General features: G+C 34.5%; 2 protein-coding genes across 2 annotated transcripts; both read left to right on the plus strand.

Annotated features, from left to right (window-relative positions):
* The first annotated feature begins 12,997 nt into the window (after nt 1-12,997).
* On the plus strand, nt 12,998-19,736 carry LOC110800370 (HVA22-like protein k). Its single transcript, XM_022005681.2, has 8 exons — nt 12,998-13,233; nt 13,376-13,434; nt 13,565-13,662; nt 15,152-15,203; nt 16,409-16,472; nt 18,619-18,714; nt 19,114-19,186; nt 19,384-19,736. The coding sequence occupies exons 1-8, from the start codon at nt 13,201-13,203 to the stop codon at nt 19,497-19,499; spliced, it is 591 nt and encodes a 196-aa protein (XP_021861373.1). The 5' UTR covers nt 12,998-13,200; the 3' UTR covers nt 19,500-19,736.
* A 1,747-nt stretch (nt 19,737-21,483) lies between these two features.
* LOC110800377 (deSI-like protein At4g17486) lies at nt 21,484-24,474 on the plus strand. Its single transcript, XM_022005687.2, has 4 exons — nt 21,484-21,983; nt 22,753-23,021; nt 23,453-23,740; nt 23,887-24,474. The coding sequence occupies exons 2-4, from the start codon at nt 22,811-22,813 to the stop codon at nt 24,129-24,131; spliced, it is 744 nt and encodes a 247-aa protein (XP_021861379.1). The 5' UTR covers nt 21,484-21,983; nt 22,753-22,810; the 3' UTR covers nt 24,132-24,474.
* The last annotated feature ends 1,101 nt before the right edge of the window (nt 24,475-25,575 follow it).

A 25,575-nucleotide genomic window follows, 5' to 3' on the forward strand; every position in this document is an offset into this window, starting at 1 on the left:
AAAACTCGCCTTTTTTTCCCATCTCATAAGATAAAAAATTCTACTAGTTTATCTACAGTTCGAAATAAAGTAGGTAATGGCCACATATTGTAGCTATGTGGTGACTTGGAAAAGTGCAAATGATGTGTAATACCCCGAAATTTTAAATTCGATTTATTAAAATTGAAAATATTTATTAACTTAATTTCGTTTTAATTAAATTACGAATAATCGAATTTCGTTATTTTAATCGTTTTTACGAATTATTTTAAACGATAAATTTATAAACTGAAATTATTTATTTTCGTTAACGATAATTTATTTATTTTTAAGGAATTATTTTAATTAAACATTTTATTACAAATTCTGAATTTTTGCCAAATATTGTGAATTTATTATAAAAAAAAAAAATAAATGAAAATGTCAGCTTTATTTTCTTGCTCCCCACGCTCAAACCAGGAAGTCAAAAACTTCCTTCCTTCCCACATTTCAGTCCAAATGCAAATGCTTGGACCCCAAGCACAATTCCTAGCTTGTTCAACACAGTTCTCATGTACAAATTCAGAAACTTTAGGTGGAATTTCAACAACAATCAAATTCAATCTCAAACTCACTCCCTTGTTTCCTTCGATTCAGTCCACGAACCACCACCGCAAACACCACTGCAACCACCAGCCACCACTACTGCCACCACCGTCCAACAACCACCAGAACCACCCTAATCAAGCACAACCGCCGCCACACCCACCGCAAGCACCACCTCACCTCCCCTGCTCTCTTCGCACTCCCCTGTTCTCTCCCCTGTTTCCTCCCCCTTCGCCCCACCGCACCAACACCACACCACGCACCACCACCTCCAGCCACCTTCACCACCTAGGCAACCACCTGCTGCCATCACCGCACCGCCCTGTCGCCGCCCAGAACCACCCACGAAACACCCACCCATTTTCCCCTGTTTTCACCCCTGTTCGTGCTCCTTTCCCCTTCCCTCACTGATTCTGCCGCCGCGAACCACCCCACCGTCGCCTCCCGGCGCGGTTTCGGTGTTGCTGCGCCGCCCAAGACCCCGACCACCACCCCTCCCTCCTCTCTTTCCTTCCCCGCTCCTCTCCGTCCTCCCTCCCTGCTCGTGCCATATTCCCAGAAAAAAAACCAAAATCCAATTTTAGTTTAAGGCTTTGTTTTTTATTTTCCCTCAAAACCCACATTCAAATTTGGGCCATAATCCCTTTGGGCTTTTGGGTGAGTTAAGATTGATTTATAATTATCAGATTTTAATTTGTCAATGCTTATGATTTAATAATTTTTCTAAATGCATATTTACTAATAAAAAATTGGTTATTATTTTTCAGATTTTATTATCAACAAGATTCTAGATTTATTTAACAAAAATGGAATTTAAATAATATTCATGACAAACATTTTATAAAATAAATATATATATACATATATATTTTGATTGAAAATTTGATTAATATTAGTTTCATTAAATTTCAAAAGTATATTTTATTAAAACTCTTTATTTATAAAATTTATTAATTATAAATCTATGATTTTATAAACTATTAATTTTAAATTATATTATCAATTTAACTAAAATAAGTTACTAAATGGATTTATCAAGGACAAAATTTAAATAAGATTTTCGTGTAAATTAACTAAGGAAAATATATATATTTCGATTGAAATTTCAATTAATTATATATTCTTCACTAAAATTGGCGTTTAATTATATTTTCATTAAAACTATGAAATTATATATATTTTTTTTAAAACATTATTATTAGAAAATTGGTTAATTATAAAGTTTCGAAATTATTAAGTTAAATTATTTATCATTTTGGTACTAATTCAATTATTTAATATTTTGAAAGAAATTGGACTCGCAGCTCATGACGAACGAACCAACGAAAACCCTTAGCAAATCGCGGAAGTGAGGTAATGGCTATTGCTAGTACCCGCAATTCCCTTATAAATGTGATTATGAAATTACAACGTATGATTGATTTATTAAATGAATGTTTTGACATGTTTTATGAATTGCGGGAAATGAAATATGATTGAATAATTTATTATAATATGATTTGATGGAATTATTCCTTATTTTATGATTGATTATAAAATGCTATGATGATTGATTGAATTTCTTATAAAATGCTGTTTATAAGAAACCAGGAAAGAAAGGATGTTTGATCTTATGATCCAAAGGAATTATGTTACTTCAACTGAAGTAAAAAGACTAAAATGTAAAATTAAACGAAACATGATAAACGAAAGTGACATTCCTAGTCCGTTTGGCAGTATGTGTTCACAGGTTACGATTCTCGGTCATGCATGTACCCATGGGGCATCTGCCCATTGAGCCAAGGCTCTCATGTTTTCGGGCCAAGGCCCCATGTTTATGGACAGCGGTCCATCGTGGAAGACGTTCCACCATGTCATACTTGCCACGACTAGCATGTGCACCCTAAAGTTGAAAATGAATTAAATAAAGAACTTTATAAAATGTTTTACATTATTCTATTCTCCCTGTGTTATTAAATAAAATGAATTGAAATGAATTTACGTTGCTAGAATAGTTCGTTACTGAGTCTTCGGCTCACCGTTATTTTGTTTTCTGTTTTAGGTACCGCTGGGATCGATGGGAACGAGTAGTGGCGAGGATTTCACTTTAATAATTCCCACCTAGTTTATGTTTTAAGTTTTAATAGTTTAATTAAAGACTTTTAGTAATTTATGCACCTTTATTTTGGTAATATAAAAGATTATTATATTAATTTTTGGGATTTAATATCTTATGATTGATGGTTGCCTTGTAATTCCCAAGGGGGAGTTACGGCAGGTAAGACCCGACCGAATTAGGTTAATTCCGCTGCTAATTATGCTTTAATAATGTAATTAAAGGTCGGGGTGTTACATGATGTCTTACTAATGTTATCACGTTGGGAAATTTAAAGGATAATCAAATACCGAGTTGAATGTTAGCATGTCATAAGTTAAGTATTTCAAAGGAAATTCAAGTCAAATACATTATCAGTGTATCACGCTACATTTCTGTTTGACCTTTGGTAGAAAACATTATCATATCCAATCTTAAAATTACCTTCAACAAACACTGAGCTCCATCTGAAGTAGTGGCACGTTTCTAAGTGACCTACCAAAAACAAACAACGCACAAGACCATCTAAATCCACAGACAACAGCTCCAACAGATGCAACAAAGATAAGAAAGGGTTGGTGACAGGGGTTTAAGAAATGTAGTACCCTTAGAAGAGCATCTGGTGTTCGACACATACCTCTAAAACAAGAAAATAAGGATCAGAAAATTGCAAACTAGCCTCCTCTGGTGCCTTCATTTCCACTTTATTACTAGTTGACTTAACCTTTACAGGTCTCTTATCATTGGTTTTACTGCAAATACCAGATGAATGTATCTGGTCTTCAACCAAGCTGACCCTTCAACTGAAATTGCATTCTCTACTTGATCTAGAAGTTCAAGTAGGTCCTAAAAAAATCCGTGTATAGATAATAAGATAAGATAACCATGAGTTTTCCAAATTAAACATTTCAATAGTTTCTGTTAATTTTCTCTAAGCACACATGACATTTTAGGCATAGACTTGAAAGGTAACCACATAAATCGTAAAATGCATCACAATCTTAGGCACCGCAGACTAAGTTAAGTCATGTCCATTCTCTTAGACCGTCTTTATGAACATCACTCTCAGCAGGCTGCACTAGATATGGCCCATAAATTTCTGAATATTTTAAACCTTAATTCAAAAGACCCATATGTCTAGTACCTCATATGAGGTACATACGCAAAAAATAGAGGTTGTTGACTGCCATTCCAAAGCTAAGAAACAAAAATTGATGACTTTTTTTGATGACAAGTTAAAACCTGGCAACCTGGTGTGAACAAGTAGCCCATTTCTGTCATATATCTATTCAAAAATAAATATGCAGGCTCCAAATGTAAAATGAGGTTTCTTTAAAGCTAAAGTTTTCACATGCAAAAATATTATTTACTGTTTCTCAAAGGCATCGAATTTCCAGGGGATGCGAGCAATACACTATCCATACCAAGAAAAAGATCAACCTTCGATCAAAATCTAAACAACTGTTCAACATATTCAAACATATTAAATCATATCACTGGTCAGACCAAAGTCTAAAAGCTAATTATCATAATCCTTATTACGAAAAAGCTTACAACTACATAAATTCATGGGTAAACTTACAACTCTAGATATAAAGGTCCTTATATAGAAAGACCAAATGAATGATGCACTGCATACTGGCGTTAAGATATTGACTAAAAATAAGCTAAATGAGATTCCAACCAGAAATCCAAAATGCAAAGAGGATATTTAAAATTTGACCAACATACAATTCTAATTTCTACTCAAAGCAATACTATATAAAAGACAAAAGCTTCCATTCCAAATCAAATGATTCAAGGTAATTTACCTTACACATGCCTTGTGTTGGGTAGTATGAGAAGCTTTTAATTCTAATCGTGAGCTACAAAGTAAGGTTGTTCTTCCATAACTAGCCTTAGAAATAGATATTGAATGGGAATTTCATTCCAAATTCTATCGTATGAATCAAATTACAACTCAGAGAAGTAGAAAAAGTAAAATTGCGATGATAAAAGTCTGAATTTCCTTTATTCAACACCAAATGCTAACTTCTTCTCAGTTAAAGAACTAATACCATTTAGAACTTTGACTTTAAAATACTAGAATCACAAGCACCTAGGATAAGGCTATAGGGAGTGTTGAACTACATTTTTTTTAAAACTACAAATAATTATTAATGCACTAACTAAGTACTTATCATTACCACTTTCTTTCATTTATCTAGCTGCTCCGGTGCAGACGATTAATGTTCAAGGTCTGCAGCTGCTAGATAATGCACTAACCAAACTTGGTAACTTCATAACATAATTAAAAAAAACTTAGGAAACATTGTATACTTGACCAGAAGATGAAAAGGGGGAAGGAAAATACTTTGGCAGCCGCAGAGCATAATAAAAAGGATCCTAGAGGGAATTACAGTTCAAATTCTATCAAAATTTTCATATTGCAATTCAGATAAATAAAAACAGTAAATTTGGGATGATGGAAATACAGTCCACCTTTGCATTCAACAAAAAATACTAATTTCTTTCAATTTTCATTTCGGAGGCTATCAATAAAAAGAAATCAAAATTCCACAAACAGAGCAAGCAAATGGCCAATAATTAACAAAACAACAATAGGAATTCAATAACCCATCTGAGATATAATCACTTATGTTTCGTGTTTCAATTTAATAAATAGAAGAACTTTCAAATCGCAATAGACACTAAATAAGGATTCAAATCACAACAATTAACGTTTAGAAATAATTGTACTCCGTATGAATCAAGGAAAAAGAGAAAAATTACCAGAATTGTTGCAATTCGTGAATGACAGCTAGGTCTGAACCTAACTTCATCAATCAATTAAACCAAGAGGATAAATCAAACTATATATCCATCAAGAAGTAAAGTAATCACTTGAAGTAGAAAAGAAATTTAGAATAAGAATTTGGGAATCTCAAATGGAGGCGAGTTCAACGAGGGTTTTAGGTTAGAGGGGGGTGAAATTCAAGGCGGGATTCGAAACTCAAATATTGCGCTTATAGAAATGGAAAATAACGACGGACGTTTTATTTTGTTTTATTTTTCCTTTTTCTTTTTCACCAATTACGAGGAATTAATCCCTTTGTCGTGTATATAATAGGGCATTTATACTGTTAACCACTAAATATTGCTTTCGTCGTTATTTTGTTGTCGTTATTTATACATTTTTTAGTAGTGTGTCCTCCGTGCTTCCACGACAGATATCCCTCAGATTTTTGATGAGCGTAAAAGGTTCGTAAGCTACAAACCTTCTAGCCCATTCATCAGGGATATTGTTCAGCATGAGACTCATAACCTTTTTGAGATCCGAATCCCAGGCGGAAAATCTTTCAGGGGTCATGTCTTTGGCATAGTAGCTTGGCATGGGATATAACAGCACATACTCAAGTCCATTGAGTCTGACTATTTCAACTAGCTTAGCTTCCCATTCAAGAAAATTCGTTAGGTTCAGCTTGACCATATGCTCAGAACCCATGATGATGTTTTGATTGTTGTTTGCCATAATTAAAACTACAATTGAAAATGAATAAACAAATAATTAATCATTCACAGTTTCTCTTAATAAACTTAAATCCTAGCATACATGCATAATTTAATGTTCATTAAGCATTTTATTCAAGTTATGTGTTCCGGCAGGTGTGAATAAAATGATTCCAATACCCTAAAAATCATTGAAGAATTAAGCACATTATGTATTTAGACTCAATTCTAAAATCTTTTAGGTAAGCAAAAGCCTTTTGCTAATAGTCTAGAAACTACTCTTGGTTAATAGGTACGTCTAAGAGCTTATTAGGTAAACCTATCGATTTTGCCACGACATAAAATGACTCCTTACTTATATCGTTGAGTTTCACCAAAACTAACATGTACTCACAATTATTTGTGTACCTTACCCCTTTAGGATCAATAAGTAACACCTCGCTGAGCGTAAAACTATTACTAGATTGATGTAAAGGTTATCCAAGTAAGTGTTATTTTGGCATGGCACCTTTTAACTCAATTTTTAAAGTTTGGAACTTAAGGCTCTTACTATGTTGGTTAGATTTTAAGTGAACTAAAATCCTTAATCATGCAACATAATCAAGCTTCAATCTCATGCATATTTAAGACATATTTAAAAGCAATAAATAACTTAAAACATGCATAAGATAAATGTGATCTAGTATGGCCCGACTTCATCTTGAAGCTTCAACTTCAAAGTCCGTCTTGAAAATGGATTGGAAACTACGTCTTGAATTTCACTGTGGGAGACGTCATTTTCTTCAAATAGGAGCAGCTATAATTAAACTAATTACAACTATTTGATGGTACGCAGACCATATTTGAATTGAAAAATAAATAAATTTGGTGAATTAGACTAATTACATTCAAATTAATGGTACGCAGACCATATTTTCTATCCTATTTGGGTCATACTAGTCACTTCATAACCTGCAAAACAGCACATATACAATATATACCATTCACCCATTCATTATCATGAATGGCCCACATAGCTGGTTAGTAAAACACGTTGTATGCATCACATAAATATTTGCAGCAATTAATCAAGAGCACCAATAATCTACCAATTATTCAGTCCTTATTAATTCTAATCGAGTTGTTTAACCTTAAAGGATTTGTAGACCTAATCAAGAGTTTATGACCAAAATTGCTCCCACTTAAACCAATAACTTTATATGCTTTACTAATTTTAAACATAAAATTGTATTTCTAGTCTAACCGGAAACATACAAGTTTAATTAAAATTTAAAGCTCAAATAAAATTATAATCGAATCCATTTATTTAATTTATTTTTCAATTGAATTAAATAAATTTAAATTAATTCAAGGTTTAATTTTAGTAAAATAATTAGTATAAAATAAAATTTATAATAATTATAATATTCAAAATTAAGATCCGAGAAAACAATTTAAATTATCAATTTTAAAATTATTTAAAATTATTTCCGAACTGAAAATTTAAAATTAAAACGAAACACATCAATAGTTTGCAAGACGAGGCACTTGGGCTTGCGCCCAAGCCCCATCGAGCTACGAGGCCCATGCCCCGTGCCATTGATCGTTGCACAAAGCCCGCACAGCGACACCGCACACACGCCCCATGGCCACGCACACACGCAGCCTCAAGGGCCACGCTGCGCGCAGCTTGGTGTTGTGTCGTGGCTGCCTACCTTGCGGCAGGCTTGGTGCGTCGTGGCGCAGCGTGCTGCTGCCCACACGCATCTCGCTTGTTGCTGTGTGCCATAGCCCTCGCCCATCGCCTTGCACGCACGCCTAGGCCTGGAGCCTTGCGTGCCGCATAGCTCGTTGCTCGCTGCATTCGTACCGCACGGGCGACGAGCTCCCTTGCTCGTCGTCACGTGCCCGCACTATACAACACCCCTTAAGGGTAACACGTAGCTTCCATTGCTTTGTGCGTGCAACATATATGGGCGTTTTCATAAAAACTGCATTCGTACCGCACAGGCGACGAGCTCCCTTGCTCGTCGTCACGTGCCCGCACTATACAACACCCCTTAAGGGTAACACGTAGCTTCCATTGTTTTGTGCGTGCAACATTTATGGGCGTTTTCATAAAAAATTAAAATTTTTAATTTAAAATTAATGACAAATTAATAAATCATATTAATTTCATAATTTTAGGGCTAAAAATCGAAAATTTATTAATCAATTAATTTCTGATTAACATGGATTCAAATCTAGGTCATAAAATTTAAAATTTATCACAAATTAAAAATTTTTATGGTGGATTTTAATCATGGATACCTAATTAAATTATTAATTAATTATGAAAGTCAAATCAATTCTAAATTATTCGAATTCCAACAAATTAATCATAATTACAAATTAGGTTGTATAATTAACAAGTCTAGGCATTCAAATTTGTTGAACATATACTGTAGGTCAATCAAAAACTCAAGATTTATCAACAGGAATCGCAAATATTCAATTTAACATCTTAAATTTACAAACTTTTGCGTTTGAAAAACTAAAACCTCCGAAAAGTCATAGTTAGGCTTCGAATTTGGGAATTCTGGGTTTTAGCGAAAATTATTATTTTTGTCAAAATTTTAGAATGCCTTTTACATGCGAAATTGACACAAAAATCACTCGATTTGGTTGAGTAACGAATATTCTTCCGAAAACCTGCGTACATATAATTAAATAAACGCAATTTGCAATTAATTACGAAAAATAATCACCCCTTTTAATTCCTTGCAAATTTGTAAAATTTAACCATGTTCATGCAATTTAGATTATGAAAATAATAAGAGGCTCGTGATACCACTGTTAGGTTATGATACATATGACAAAACATAAATCATGCGGAAAACCTTAATGCCAGGAAACATATTATTTACACATAATCATATAGCATAATTTAGATGCATACACTTTGTAGCGTGCCTTCCCTAGCTGCGCCCGAACCGAACAAGAACAAGTCTTTAGGACTCCAAGTTTCGTCCCTCCGTAGATAGTCCATAGCACGTCTGGATCCGCCTTAAGCTTGACCAACTAGAATCGCCCTTAAGGTTCCTAGGATTTTCGGCTAAATGGTTGCAAGTGTTTGGCTGATTTTTTGCTTCAAAATCTTACCTTTGAATACTTCAATGTTGTATGTAAATATGTGACCCTAGGCACCTATTTATAGAGTTATGGAAAAGGAATTATAATCCTAATAGAATACTAATTTAGTTTAATTAGAATCCTTCTAGGACTCTATTTAAATAAACTTTATCTATTAGGATTGGATTTAATCATAAGACGAATCCCGATAGCTTTAGGATCCGAGTAACACACACGAGTGGCGCACAAGCACCGCACGCCCACACGCAGGCCTTGCGGCCCACGCCGAGCGCACAGCGCAAGGCCCAACTCGTCGCAGCCCCTTTGCTCCATATGCGCGCCCAAGCCTTGGCTGGGCCTTGGCTTCGCGCTGGGCCTGGTCGAGGCTTGGCGTGTGTTTGTTGCGCTTTGGCTTGCTGGGCGATGGCCCGACTTCGTGCTGGGCCTTCGTCTGGCAGGCCTCGTCCGATGCTAATTCGTACGATACGCTTCCGATTGAATTCCCGATTCCGGAATTCATTTCCGATACGAACAATATTTAATATTTCCGATTCCGGAATTAATTTCTGTTTCGAACAAATATTTAATATTTCCGTTTCCGGAGTTATTTTCCGATTTCGATAATATTTCTGATTCTGACAATATTTCCGTTTCCGGCAATATTTCTGATTCCGACAATATTTCCATTTCCGATAACATTTTCCGATACGTACCATGTTTCCGTTTCCGGCAACATCTACGACTTGGATAATATTTATATTTCCGATACGATCCATATTTCCGTTTCCGGCAATATCATCGTTTCCGGACTATTCATTTCTTGCTTTTGACGATCTCAGCTCCCACTGAAACCAAGATCTGTCGATTCTGAATATCCATAGATAGAGTATTTAATGCCATTAAATACTTGATCCGTTTACGTACTATTTGTGTGACCCTACGGGTTCAGTCAAAAGTAAGCTGTGGATTAATATCATTAATTCCACTTGAACTGAAGCGGCCTCTAGCTAGGCATTCAGCTCACTTGATCTCACTGAATTTATTAACTTGTCAATTAATACTGAAACGCATTTATTAGACTTATCATTAAATGCATACTTGGACCAAGGGCATTATTTCCTTCAAAATCCAACCCTCCTTTACTTGTATTTCTCCTTTCTATTGCTTTCTAGGATCTTTCTAATAGTTTTCTAGGCTTTAGGGAGAATTATTATGTTATTGTAATTCCAGTGTTCACTGGCAAGTTTTAGCTAATTCAAAATAAACCTCTATGAGGGGTATGAACCAATACCTCTCATCAGAAGTTGTCTTTGCTTAATTCATGTGTTGTTGCTAGGCTTTATAGATATTGTGTTGTCGCATGATTTTAAGCTTTTCAAGCTTTCCAAGACCCATCAAAGTCCCTCGTAAAACAAATACACTCTCGTCGTCGGTCCCGCTTATGCCTGTTGTGCGCACACAAGCTCCCCGATCGACCCTCGACCCTCGCTCTTGTCGCCAATAGGCAAGAGTGCTCATTCTAAAGCAAACACCCGCTCGTGCCCGATCCCTGAGATTTACTTTCCGCACAAGGCTTGCCCCCTTGCCGCCCCATAGGCAAGAGCTCGCCGCACGGATCCGGTGTCAAAACATTCGGACCGTGACACTAGGGTTAGGGTTATGGTCCCCGATTCAAATGGTTTTCTATTCTCTCTGACATCCCATCATCAATAGAATATCAAGGGAGACCATATAGAATTGGAAGATCCAAAACCCACCGCTAATCAATGCAATGGAGAAAGGTACGCTTCCGCAATTATACTACCGATTAATCTAGTATGAAGTATTTAGTTTGGATTAATTACAACATCTAGCACTGACACACATGCCCAGCTAGATTGTAGCGTGTAAAATCGTGTGAAGTAAACCGCCAACTGAGGGCATTAGCATTAAGGGGTTTGTGGAGATGTTTGTTTCATCTTTTTGAGGTTTGTTAACAAACATTGCTATTGTTGGATGAGGTTATAAATGAAGAGGTTTGTTTGAGGTTTGTTTTTACAAACCTCAAACAAACCTCAAGTGGAATAGTTGATGCATGGGAGTAGTTGGCACATGGAAAATGTGTTGTGGAGGATTTGCAAAAGGTTGTCCCCTAGACAAACCTTTGTCTATTGTTGGTCGCAAAACCTACACTTACCCCGTGGGTAAGTCTACTAAGCATACCCTTTCACATAATTGGTTATGTTTGCCAAGTCATATCCTAGTCAGTTCCTAACCAGATTAGAAATTTTCAGACCCTATTTGAATTTGAATTTCAAAAAAAAAAACTTATTTTCCTTTTAATTTTGATCTGGAAATTTTGATGAAACCAAAGTGTTTCATCCATTCTTGTTTTTGATCTGAAATTGATATGCTATGTCCTCCTCTACAGGCTACTTGAAGATTTCGATGTTGGATTGTTCATGTTTTAGTTTTCTTCCCCCATCAAACTTCATTTCGTTAACACATTTCCATTCAGACCCTCGAGTTTTTCAATGAAACCAAAGTTCAAGACCGCTTCAATGTCGATGATACCGAAGTTGTAGTTTTTGCGTTTTTTTTGTCAATCCATTGCTTAATTGCTGAGTGTTCCTGAATCAAGTGAATAAATCCCTTGTTTAATTGCTGAGTAAGTTTGGTCTGCGTTTTCTTTCCTTATTTTTTATCCTATGATTCAATTGAAGATATCAAATTTATTTTGGTGGTTTCGTTATTAAAATCAGATCTCGAATAATTTATCGAAAAAAATTAATGACTTTGTTGGTTTCTTAATTAAAATCCGAAATGAAACGAATTTTAATAAATGACTTTGTTGGTTTATGGAACTTATTAGAAACTAAACATAAGTTTTAAAATGTAATGACACAAAAGTTTGATTAGCATAAACTATTTCCAAGATTAACAAACAAATACATTAAGAAGATGAATTAAAATTTACCTTATAAAATTTATGGTTGTACATTGTAATGATAAGGTTGTGAGGAAAACAATGGAATATATATATATATATATATATATATATATATATATATATATATATATATATATATATATATATATATATATATATATATATATATATATATATATACATATATATATATAATCGAAAAATTGGGCGGTAGATTTTTGGCAGAAAGTTTGGTGAAATGAAATCCCCCTTATACAGGTGATAGTGGCGGTATTATCCCCAAATTTCCCCCCTTAGGTTAGTACTTTCCCCCCCAAAACATAATTTTCACTAGTTGATGTGTCAAGAGCCCATTTCAGGGTATGGTGATTAGACCTACCCTTGGGGTAAGTGTATGAGCTCCTATTGTTGGTGAAAGTGTTTGTAGAATAAGAGGTTTGTGTGATGATAATGTGGCATATGAACAAACCTTGAAGAGGTTTGTTCCATTGCTCATGCCCTAAGTTAGTGGTTTACTTTATTTAGCCGCTAATTCAATCGACGATTTTGTACTGACTGATTAAAAGAAAAAAAAGTAGACAGATTTTCTTGCTTACATGGATGATATCATCATAATTAACATAAATTGGGGTGTGTTTTAGGAATTTTAGCATCTTCTAACATTATTGTTGAAAATCGCTCAAACATATATTACTCCATAGAAAAAGAATTGTGAATTTCGTTTAGACATGACCCACAAATAAATTAAATTTAATATAGACCCGGTCCATTTAAAAATTGATATCAAATTAAATTATGGAACAATAATTTCCAGCAAAATTACCCCCATTATTAAGGGCACTCACAGTCCTTAGACCTTAAGTAATTGTCTGTAGTCTAAAACTTTAATCAAACAATAATACAGAAAATTACCTGGCAAGCGGCAATCTAAGCTAATTGATCATTTTCCTTCGACTTTCTTGCAAAATCAAAATTACAATTCAATTCTCAGAAATCAACCCAAATTTCCTTCGATTCCCCAGAACAAATTTGAAATTCTGTCATCAATTCGTCAATGGCGTTTCCTGGATCAATTAATCCACTCGAGGTTTCTCTCTCCATCCTTTTTGTATCATTTTCGGCAATTTTTCTAGGGTTTTCACTGTGAAATTCAATGAATTCAATTAACTTAGGGTTTATTTTTTTAATCATTCTGAAAATCAATTTCTTGTATTACTAATTAATTGCAGGTTGGTTTGCGATTGCTACTGAGTCCACCAGGTTCCAACATTGTTGTTCGAACTGCATGGTAAGTTTGCATATTTTCCAGAATTTTGATGTAAGAAATTAAGTTCGTAAATTTGTTGATTGTTGTTAATTTATTTTACATGAATTTTAATAATTTTTTGGGGATGTGTTTATATATTTTGTTTTTTCAGCTGCTCAGTGGGGGTAGTTTTGCCTGTTTATAATACTTTCAAAGCTATTGAAAGGAAGGATCCTGATGAGCAGCAAAGGTGTCTTGTTTACTGGGCAGGTTATCAAATTATCACTTGCTCCTTGTTTTTGGTTTTATCTGTTTCTGTTGGACTTATGTGTTTCATTTTGTTTCATTTTCGGAATATTTGGACTGATTTTTTTTTTTCTATGTATTCATTTTCGACTTCGTTTTCTATTATTTGGTTTGCATTGTTAAAATTTAGAGAGGAACGGGAGAAGGGAGATCGAGGGGTGGAGAGGAAGCTATTTAAGCTAAGGCATTGGGTGTAAAATGAGGCATTTCTTCTCCAATGAAGATAACTCTTTTCCATTCTTGGGAAAGATTTTTCGGCCCAACAAATTGTTTATTTACTCTGTACTTAGCAGACAAAAGCCGCAAAACATAGATCAATTTGAAATCTAGTTTTTGGAAGAGGACACTCTCTTCAATCAAATACCCCCTTCTACCAATATGCCAACAACTTTCATCAAAATGCACCATAGAAGCTTCTGTGAGGTTTAGATCCTTGTTAGTTGACATAGTTTTCTTCCACTTCATTGATCTTTAATCAACTAGTTATCCTGTTTTAATTTACATCTTGGATCCAAGAGCGCTTTAGATGGTTGTTGGTTTCCCAGGTTGCAAGTTAAGCTTCTAGAATTCTAGGTGAATAGTGAATTGGTCACCTAAATCGGCTAAATGTAATAAGCGGAACTGAGTCCTGTTTTCTTTTGTCGCATACTATTCTTCACCTCGTGTGATTGATTTGAAGTACTCAAGTACCTGTATTTGTTAATTGTGAAGCTGGTGAGGGGACCAATTTTAGTATCTCTTGCCTACAGTTGTATTGCTAAGATCTTCAGACTTCAGTTTGGGAGTTGTCTCTGTTACTTATTAAGTGAAACAAGCAGTTGTGAACATTCGAGCTTAGTGACTTATCTTGTAACCAAAAATCGCGTAAATTTTAATTTAGAAAATTGTTTGCTAAAGAGACAAAGGGTTGACATTATGTTCACGCCTGGAATAAGTGAAGGACACTATTAGACTTTGTTCTTTTCACCTTATTTCCACTTATTTCATGAAAAATAAGTTCAGATAAGTTCAGTTAAGTTCAGATAAGTTCAAATGATAAGTTCAGGAAAAATAAGGGTGGAACAAGTATAATTTATAACTAAAATAAGTTTTGATAAGTTCTAATAAGTTTTGATAAGTTCAGTTAAGTTCAGATAAGTTCAGTTCAATAAGTTCAGGAAAAATAAGTGAAAATCAGGTGAATCGAACTCACCCTTAGCCTATTAACCATCTCTTTTTAGAACTAAAAACATGACCCGGTTTTAAATAAAATAGAATGTTTAGCAGGTTATTTTATATTTTGCCAAGGTCAAGCTTGTATGTATGCAAACCCACTGGTATTGTAGTTCTAGGGGCATTGCTGATCATTTGTCTGTTTCAGATTCTCTTAGTTTTATTATTTTAGCCCATAGTCTACGGTGTTTTTTTAATAATATATTTCCCCTTTTTGACAATAACTCTTCTTCATCTGCAGCTTATGGCTCGTTTACTGTAGCTGAAATGATCACTGACAAGTTCATCTATTGGTACCTTTCTTATGCTTGACTTGGTATAACATCAGTACATCACTATATAGCTCTCAGCAGCTTTCTTGTGATTGAATTTGAGCAAGATTGAGAACTTTTATTTTCGTGTATTCATTAATTGCACAACCATTATTGTTTATTTATGCACTTGTTGTTTTAGAGATGTTAAGAAGTTGTGAGTTTCTTGCCATCCTTGGACAAATTTGCTTTGCAGATTAAACAAAGATGTCAGATGGTAAGTGATCTCTTGGCAAAGCATGAGTCATCAACTACAGTGTTGATATCACAGTGATATGCTAGGGTAGAGTCACGACTCACGAGAGGGAACTATGGGCAAAAGTATAAAAAAAAAAAAAGAGGCTCTACCCAGTGGGAAGTTGGGAATCATGGGAAAAACCTATTTACATATAATGAAGTGTAGGAAGGGGCTGCTGGAGCCTTGAGATTTTTACCCAGACAGGTTTACCTTTTCATCTTCTAGATTTGTGCTTATGAAGTGGACTTTTTATAACAGGTAAATCTCCGGTTAGTTGATCTGTGAAGCACATGGATGGTGTAATTATTTAGTGTTGAACTGCTCATTCCCCAGTGTCACAAGATGATTTATGATTATCATTTCCCCTTTTGGGATCTGCAAAATTCATGGGAGAAATGAGTGTATTAGGGTTTGGAATAAATATGGTATGGGAATTATTATTCATGATGATTTAAGGTTTGACTGGAGATGACCTACTTGTTACTCTTCGTGCAAGAGTAGGAGGATTAGTATTGCAAAGGCAGGAGATAAATTTCTACATCTCGTTACATATCAGTATATCACTGTGAATCCCATGATTATTCATCTTAGTTTCCTACTATAAATAAGACTGGAGGTTGAGGAGATGAGGGTGCTGTTGGGCTTTCCTAGTGATGCAAGTGCATGCTAGCTTATTTCCTCTTTTCCAATAAGGCTGTAGGGATAATTAATTGGTTGTAAAATTTCACTTTTTAAGCTTGTGAACTTTGGGAAAAAAGAAGAGAGCTTGAATACTATACTTGAATACTATACTTGAATACTTTGGACAAAAAGAAGAGTTTGAATGCTTTTTTAAGCTTGTGATTATTTTGTGCTCTTTAACCTTTCTTTTGCTCTTCTTATTTCATATTACTTCTGCTTGATTTTTACATTTTTGGAAACTAAAGTGTTCTCTGTTTCATATTTTCAGGTTTCCCCTATACTACCATATGAAGTTTGCTTTTCTTGTCTGGCTTCAACTTCCTTCAACCAATGTAAGCTTCATGCTACGGAGAGCATATGTTGGTAATAAATTTGGAGGAATTTCTTGTGGCTGGCATTATAAACATCTTTTATAATCCATTTTTTGAGAAAGCACCTTATAAAAATTATATTTTTTATGATGGCCTAAAAACCAACTTTCTGGTGAAAGTAAAATCTCTGGTGCTTTGACACGTTTTTCAACATTTTTTCTTCCACTTTCGACACTCACTCCCATACCTTAGCATCTTTTCTCTTTCTTCCCTCCATATTATGTTCCTTTACTCCATTGCACTAAACAAATCTTCTTCTCTCTCTCTCTCTCTCATCTTCTTCTGGTCTTCTTCTCATTCTCATCTTTTTTCTCTCTTACTCTCTAATTAACCTGAAGTTCAAACCAATGGGAAACTAATTACAGTCAATTGTACCTGTACTTCCTTGAACCTAATTTTACAGTTTTGCAATGAGGTTTTCAAGTTTCCAGTTTCAACTCCCTCCCGAATACAAATAGGAAAGGGAAATTGATTGGTGAAAAGAAAAAAGATGAAAGAAGAATAGACTGAATTTTGCTAATCTTGAATTATCTATTTTGGGGAGTAGAATATGAACCCTATTAAACTTTTATCCCAACAAAGTAGTTAAAAAGTGGGAGAAAATAGAGCTCGGGAGAATGTTGATATGAAGAAACTTGAGATGAAGGTTAAAAGAAAATGTGTTGCGATTTGCAAATGGTGACTTAATTTGTCCTTGTATGTATGGTTTTATTCAATTTAAGATTGGGTGGTGGACCTTTAACTGTGAGTGAATCAGGTTGATTATTATATAGAAATAGATGGCTGGCTGGAATTGCTGAATTGAAAAATACGAAGTTATTGTTGGGGTGTGTTTATGACTTTCCAAAGATAATATCTAGTTATTTGGGGTTTTCTGATAATGGTTGAATAAGAACAAATGCAATTACCTTGTGGGACTGTTGGTGATAATGGAGATTAGTGTCTGAATAAAAACTCCAAGTGCTTTGATGTTTGGCCACAGTAAAAGATCAAACGTCTGTGTGAGAGAGATGAAGAAAGAACAGGCAGGAATTTTCTGTGGGAGAGGGGTGGGGTCAATTTAGTCAGCTGGGTGGCACACTTGAGGAAAACATAAGGAAAAAGGAGAGAAAATGTAGCCGACAAGCCGGAAAGTGGGTATCAAAAGGTGCCTTTGAGACAAAGTCGTTGCAAGTTCGTTTTCTGGGGTTTGGAAAGTCAAAGGAGAAAAGGTTGTTGTGGCAAAATGCTTTCAAGGCTATCTTGTCGACCATTTGGCTGGAACGGAATGGTAGAGATTTTAATGGAGTGGCGTCTTGCCGTCTTCCCGTGATGGTGTATGGATAATGTAATTTTGTTAGCGTCATTATGAGCTATTGAGCTGGGGCTCTTGGGCGTTATACAATTGGCGTCTTTGGCAAAAATACAAAGGAATTGGGCTACCTTGTAAACATTTTTTAGCTGTTTCCCCTAGATGATACCTCATCACAATTTGTTCTTACAAAAAAATGTGCCTTGAGGCACTCTGTCATATAAGGTGCTTTCCCACAAAGGAAAAAATAAAATCATAAAAGATGCTTCCTCACAAAATGAAAGATTTAATTGGTGATTTCGGACAAAATTTCCTTAATTTTGTTGTTACTTCTGCTAAACTTTTATGCTCTGGGGTTTTTTACATCTAGATTAATGTCACTGGTTTGGTTCTTCCTTCACTTTTGGAAATTGTTAGAGGGATATGATGTGTTATTGATTTTTGGGTCTTGGAAAAAAGCTAGCATTCATGCATTATTAGTTTGAAAAGGTGCATGTTTTGTGACTTGCGTGAATGACATTTAGTGAAGACGAGATAGAGTGAGAATGTGGTTGCGTGAAGAAAGTTAGAATTACTTTTTGATAAATTTGGTCTTCTTGTATGATTCTAGATTTTCTTAAAATGAGAATGTTGTGTATTTGCATTTTGTTGCCGAATATTTTGTATATAACATTATAGCCTCAGCTTTTGCAAGTTTTTTCCTTGCTGTATGTTCCCCACCTCCAGCAACTGGGTCAAGAGTTTGTTGGTTGTTGTGTGCACTGCCAATAGATTTTTTGATGGGATTAGTTGTTCTAATCATCTTCTATATGACAGGGAGCAACACAGCTGTACGAGAACCACCTGCGTCCTTTCCTATTGAGACATCAAGTTAAACTTGATTACATTGTGGGAATTCTGTATACTGAAATGGTAAGGTTCTTTTTGTTTAGGCATAGTAAATTCTGTAGAACTGCAAATAGAGAGACTCGTTGGATTTACAACTTACCAAAATGTTAATTGTTATGCTGTGTATCATTCTTGTGCTGCTAATTCAAACAAGACAGTTGGTTATCAAGCATCATATTTTACCCCATATTCAATAAAGCATGTGATGTACTTGGCTTTTAAATCATTGATTTGTAGCAAGTTCTTTCCCTTTGATAGTACATTCGATCATCTGGTACGTAGCTAATTATGTTGTCTTTTTAACTTGGTCTGAGATTGGACTCCAAGGAATGTAATTTTTTTTAACCTAGTACTGTGTTTCTTTTGTAATTTTCTCAAATTTGAGTAACTGTAACTGGGAGTTGACAAGTTTTACGCTTGCAGGCTAAATTTGTGTCCATGCACCAAGCAGAACTCAAATTCGTAAGGAGAATCCTTGCCAACATTGTAGAATCAGGTGCATATTTAGGCATTCTTCTTTATCAATTATATACAGTTCCTTTCATTTTACATAAAAAAATCAGTTTCCAAATATATACAGTTCTCATATTTTCTCCCACTTAGTTTTTTACCGTCCTATTTTGCTTTCTTCTCCAGATTACTGCAATGCATTTATCTTTTTCTTTCTCACTTACTTTTTCGGTTCTTGAACAGCAAGTCAGATATTTAGGGGAAGTCCGCGCTCTAACGGAGGTGGTGGTCCTGCTGCTATTGAAGGTCCAGCTGAACAAGAACAACATGAGAATATAGATTTGGAGCATGAAGATTGATTATTACCCCAATGTATTGATTTTTTTTTTTGATTTTTTTTTTTTAATATTTTGCTGCTGATCTTATGCTAAAAGAAAGCGCGAAATCAAGGAACTTAATTAGGTTTAGCTTCAAATCTAGCTTACTGCAGTTTTTGTAAATAGGTGATGTATAGGACCAATAGAGGTAATAGAATGTGTTGAAAACTTGAAATTATTTGTTCCAGTTTGTCAGAAATTCAGAATTATTATTGTGCATTTGCAGCATTTTCCAAGAGAAAAATTATTTAGCCAAAAGGAATAATTTCATATTATTAGGTCTTTTTTCTGTTGTTGTTTTCTGCTTGATATACTTCTTATTATAGTAGTGCATTATTTTTCCTATAATCATTTATTTTGTAAGGGTTTTCATCGAACAACCGGCTGTTTTGTCTGCTCATATATTTACGAGTTAAAAACTCTGTATTACTCAAATCATGTCACAAGATTCAAAAAGGTGTCTTGTGTGTATCATAAGGTACAATCGGTTGTATATAAAAAAATTACCTCATCGTTTTGCATCTCCATAAACGCGAAAGAAACAAGTGGGGCCCACTAAGCAGGCAAGAGCGCCATTATAGGAAAGTGAAATCATTCATCAAAAGCATAATCTAATAGAAAATCAAAGGGAATTGAAGCAAATCAGACAAAAGCTTAAAACCCCTATTCTTTTTGTCCTTTGCATTGCTTTTGCTGATGATTTTAATAAGTATACCCTGTATTACTCAAATCATGTCATTTTACCAAGTTGGAAGATTGACCATCTTCTTGTTGGAATTCCCTAGGAATCGGAATATAGGATCCTATTCTTCCGCTTAACAAACAGGTTAATCCGTAAACTTCACATTTTAGTTACATTTTAGTGGTGATTGTTCCCTTTTTTTAAGCTCTATTTTCGAATTTTAAAGGATAAGATACAAGTTTGTCTTGCAAAATGATAAAGACAAATTTACCCCAACATGATATTATTCCGTACTAGCTAATTAGTCCAACACTATACCACTTCAGTTTAGTATAGATTGTCGCGTATATTTCAAGTAAAATTTCGGATAAATTATTTTTTACTATCTATAAAAATTGAAAATTTGTTTTTTACCACTTAAAAAATATTAAAGCTTGTTTTTTTATCACCTGAAAATGAAAAAAATAGATGAAATATTTATGTATGCTACCTAATTCAATTTTTCTCCAATTGTTTACACTCCTTGTAGTTGTGTGGTTTTCTTTAACTCTTGCACCCTTCTCTATTTACTTCCATTAAATTTTGTTAATTTTGTGAATTAACGGTGGTGAAAAATTATGTAAATTCATGGAAGATAAGGAAGCGGAGGAAGAGAAGAGAGTTAAATACATGAAATCGTGGAGGAATAAAACATATCAGAAATATTACCGTTATTATGGCTCCCCACATAACATTTTCTTTTTATTTTTCCATTTTTCAGGTGGTAAAAAACAATTTATCCTAAAATGTCATAGTCGATTTCAATTTTTAAATTTTCGACCGCTTAGCATGTAGCAAAACCGCGTTACTGGCGAGACAAAAAAGCTCCCGATTTATAAAATCAAAGGAAAATGAGTTACCATTTCTTTCAATTAAATCGAAAATGAAATACCAGCAATAAATCAAGCATACATAACAATTAACAACATACGTAGTAAAAAGTAAGAACAATTCCATTGCAAGAAGAGTTTCCCCATAAGAAGTTTCTAAATTTTCAATCATAGGTCCGTACTACAGTTATTGACAAGAATTAAAAGAGGACATTATTACTAATTTGTCCAAGGAATCCTCCAAGGAAGATGGTTAGGAAAAATCCATATAAATGTGCTGTTTCTGTATAATAACAATAAAAATAGAAAGGGCCCCACTTTGTATTTTTCTAATCTTAATCATAAAATGAACATTTTTATGAAGACATACACATGTAGCTTATTATTTTTGTCATGGATTGTTTCCTTTTTCTTAGTTGGGGGACCTTTCTTTAATAAAGATTAAAGGAAATGGGAATGGCATTCTTGGGCAGGTCTTATACACAGCTTTATGTTCGGGTATTAATTTAGGAATAGCGTTAAAGAGTGAGTATAATTAATTAATTAATTAATTATGCGATAGTTTATAGTTAATACGGTTAATATCGAGTTAATTTCACTTTTAGTTTCTTATATGTAGCCTTCAAAAATTACGGAGTAAAGGATTATATGTGTGACTACGTGTGTAGTTTATACTGTTATACATATCATTTTTAAAAAAAAAATTCAATATATAGTCATTTTTGTTAGGAAAATGTGTCGGTTTTAATTCATAAGAAACTCCCACTCTAAGGTGCTTTATTATGCTCTAAAAATCCCAAAAAAAAGGGGGAAAAAGAGGAGTTTGTATAAGATACAAAAATGGCGGGTCTGAACTAGGCTGGTGAACCGGGCATTTCTCTGCAACTTTGATGGCGGTTTTTCCTTGACCAAAAGGTAAATTTGGGTCTCTTTAATTTTTGATTTTTTCATATGGGGTATTTCTCTAATTTCTTGTTCACATTTCAAAAGAATCAATGGGAAAATGCATTTTACAAAAAAAAAAAACATAGAAAATATAAGAAACCCCTTAGAAAAAACAGTTTCATTTTTCACATTTCTGATTAATCCGGGTTTTTTATTCATCTTGATTTTTGATTTTCAGGAAAGATTGAATCTTTTACTGATATTGTTCATTATTTGTGGAAAATTAGATTCAAAATGTTGGAATTTTCCCGTTTTTATTGGGTTCTCAAGAATATCCCCTTTTTTTTGCATATTTTTTCTTAGGCTGATTTGCTTTTGTTGAATTTTTTCTCTGGGATCTGAATTGGTTTCCCAACAATAATAAATAGTTTATCTGGGATCTGCTAGTATTTTGGTTTAATCTGCTGATTCAAGATGTATCATTGTAATTGTTTCATGTTTGACTGTAGCAGATGTTGCAAATCCCATCTGTTTTGACATTGAGAATCAGTTTCTATGAATCTTTAGATATTGCATAAGGAAGAAATAGTTAAATTTAAATTTGGTTAAAAATGGGGACTATTTATGGCGCAACATGATTGTGGAAGTAATTATTTTAGCGGATTTTCACCAGACAAGCTATATTTTGTGAGTCAATAAGCTGAAGAAAGTACACAATTATTTTAGCGGATTTTCACTAAACAAGCTATATTTTGTATGTGTTCCTAACTGTGGAGCTGTGATGGTATTCTATTTGCAGGTTGAAACTACACATCAAGGAATTCCTCGTTCCATAGTCTCTCATCTTTGCAGAAAATATGAAACTAGAATCCAAAGGTGGCTCGTCGAGTGGTAAATCTAGTCGTAGTAGAGGCAAATTTGCCTCTCGTTTTTGTATGTTCCCCAAGGTGAAATCAGTTGTTACCGGTCCAGGCTCTGCTCCGGTTTACCTAAACGTTTATGACTTAACACCTATCAATGGCTACATGTATTGGGCAGGAGTTGGTATATATCACACTGGTATTGAAGGTTAGCATACCTTTTCTTATAGAGTTATCTGGTTAATTGCGCAAATATTAAGACAAAGGTAGAAAAGTTGACTCGCAAAACATAGTTATCTTGTTGATTAGCTAGTCTTCTTGTTGATTTTTATCAATTTATACAATAAGATTGACAGACATTATCAGTGGACATTTTTATCCTAGGACTATTGTGAAAAGGATGGAATTTAGCTCATGTTTCTTGCCTTTTAAAGCTTATGTTTATTGAAATAATTGATCTCATGATGTTCAGATTATTCATTTGGCAGAACTAGAGGTCGTTTATGTACAATACTTATGTGTTAGTCAATTATAAGCAAATGAAAGGGAAAGTCACTAATAGGTGCCTCACTTTCAATGGGGTTAGTACAAATGGATCCGATAGTATTAGTTGATCCTGAATTTTCTGCTGTTTGACAGTCAATGGCTCAGAATATGCTTTTGGTGCTCATGACTTCCCGACTAGTGGTGTGTTTGAGGTTGAACCTCGGCAATGCCCTGGCTTCAAGTTCAGGAAAGCAATATTCATGGGAACAACATCTCTACAGCCTAGTGAAGTTAGAGAGTTCATGGAGCAACAATCACGAAATTTTCATGGTGATGCTTATCACTTGATTGTCAAGAATTGCAACCATTTCTGCGACGATATCTGTTACAAGTTAACAGGAAAGAGGATTCCTAAATGGGTTAATCGACTTGCTAGAATAGGTATGTAGATTTGGACCCAATGCCTTCCTGAATGGACCTAATTTCTCTGTGTTGTGTTTTATGATGGGATCTCTATTTTAATGTGATCATTTTGATCTATCAAATTGCAATAATCTGATACAATGTTTGTTAATAATGAATGATAGGTTCAGTTTGCAACTGCATACTTCCAGAAAGTCTAAAGGCCTCTACTATTCCAGAACCCCATCTTGAAGTATATGAAAGCGACAAGAAGCACCTACGACCCTTCAGTTGCTTTTCATCCTTCTCAATGTCTCAGAAGGAAGAATCAATTTCTTCCTTGTTTTTACATTCACACTATATGGGATGTCTACCACCTTGGGATTCAAAAAGTAGGACAAAATCTGGGATTTTTGAAGAGGAAGACTGATAAGAAAAAGAACTCTTTTTTCTTCTTCTTTTCCAACCAGTTCAAGGATTTAGAGGCGTTTAGTGAACAGTATCATTTATGTTTATTGTGCATAGATCTTAGGGGGTGAGTGTACATGTGTTGTCTCGCCATTTTGATTCAATTACAGTAGTTGATTTACTGTTGTACAAGAGGACTTAAGTGTTGTCCTTGCAAATGTCTGTTTCAGTGTTAGTGCTTTTTGATTCATAAATGGGTTCTTTAGTTCTTGCATCTTAGTTCTATCCTCTTGAGCTCGAACACCAATCTTATTGTAAAGGATAGGTCTTCCTCGGATTGTTTAATCAAAGGTTGTTTTTCGATAGTTTTATGTCTTGAATTATTATGAAAATTCACATCAAAATAGGCAACTCTTGCGATGATTTTAAACCAAAATCATTTTAAGTTTTAAATTAATATTTTTATTGAATAATTGATATCGATGATTTATAGTTTTTCAACCAAAATATGGGATTCCTTTGTTCAAAATCCAAGGATTCTATAGAAATGATAAATACGCTAAATATCTTGAAGTAAAACAAAGAGATTTTGTGGATTGATATCGAAGGAGAATGCAGAGGCAACTTATCTTAAATGTCCACCTTGAAGTGATGCTTATATACAAATACAAATACAAAGACAAATGAGTGTTCCTTTATTCCCCTATCTAGAATCTTCATCACACAACCAAGCTAGATTGCTCAAGAGTTCTCTGAAACACTCTAGAAACTTTCGGGCCCAATTGCTACTTAGAGCAACTCCAATGGTGGGCTATAAGGTGATGTAGCTAAGTTTGCCACATCATATTTCTAGCTACAATTAATTTAAGCTACAAATTTTCACATTGGTGAGCTACAATCCCTTGTAGCTCCCTATAATATTTAACTCTATTTTTCAACCATAGAAGTTGCTCTTACTGTGTGCTGCATATTGGGCCTTAGCAGGCCTGATCTATGAAATCCGACCCAACCATCATCTTTAATAGTTCAAAACTGATGGGATCTAAAAGCTACAGTCGAAACGAACATCGTTTGTCCCAATAAATGGCCCATGCGACAGTGAGAGAGACGACCCATGACAACTAGGTCTTAAAGATGCTTCACAAAGTAATAGGGTTCATCAAAGTTTTGAAGAAACATCTCACCCAATCTTAGGTTGTATTCAGTATGGAGAACAACTATGGGCTATATGGAAGTGAATTGGAGTCGATCGTGGTTTCCAACTCTCCATCAACGGTTAGACGAGTTGTTTACGGGTTGAAAATTTCAACCTAACTCAACCTATTTAATTAAACGGATTAGATTAGGTTGACCCATTTAATTAAACGAGTTAAAAATCTTGACCCATTTAATTAAACAGGTTAAAAAACTTAACCCAATACTTTATTATCAAGTTGGGTTGGTATATTAGGTCAGTTTTTGCCAGC

Source organism: Spinacia oleracea, chromosome 4 (genome assembly GCF_020520425.1).
Source record: "Spinacia oleracea cultivar Varoflay chromosome 4, BTI_SOV_V1, whole genome shotgun sequence".
Classification (NCBI taxonomy): domain Eukaryota; kingdom Viridiplantae; phylum Streptophyta; class Magnoliopsida; order Caryophyllales; family Amaranthaceae; genus Spinacia; species Spinacia oleracea.

What these genes read in the sequence shown, in the direction of transcription:
- LOC110800370 (XM_022005681.2), top strand. Translation starts at nt 13,201, where the DNA reads ATGGCGTTTCCTGGATCAATTAATCCACTCGAG. An exon ending in GTGTCTTGTTTACTGGGCAG is followed by an intron (nt 13,663 to 15,151) that starts GTTATCAAATTA and finishes CTTCATCTGCAG; the next exon opens with CTTATGGCTCGTTTACTGTA. An exon ending in TTCAACTTCCTTCAACCAAT is followed by an intron (nt 16,473 to 18,618) that starts GTAAGCTTCATG and finishes TCTATATGACAG; the next exon opens with GGAGCAACACAGCTGTACGA.
- LOC110800377 (XM_022005687.2), top strand. Translation starts at nt 22,811, where the DNA reads ATGAAACTAGAATCCAAAGGTGGCTCGTCGAGTGGTAAATCTAGTCGT. An exon ending in ATATCACACTGGTATTGAAG is followed by an intron (nt 23,022 to 23,452) that starts GTTAGCATACCT and finishes GCTGTTTGACAG; the next exon opens with TCAATGGCTCAGAATATGCT. An exon ending in TAATCGACTTGCTAGAATAG is followed by an intron (nt 23,741 to 23,886) that starts GTATGTAGATTT and finishes AATGAATGATAG; the next exon opens with GTTCAGTTTGCAACTGCATA.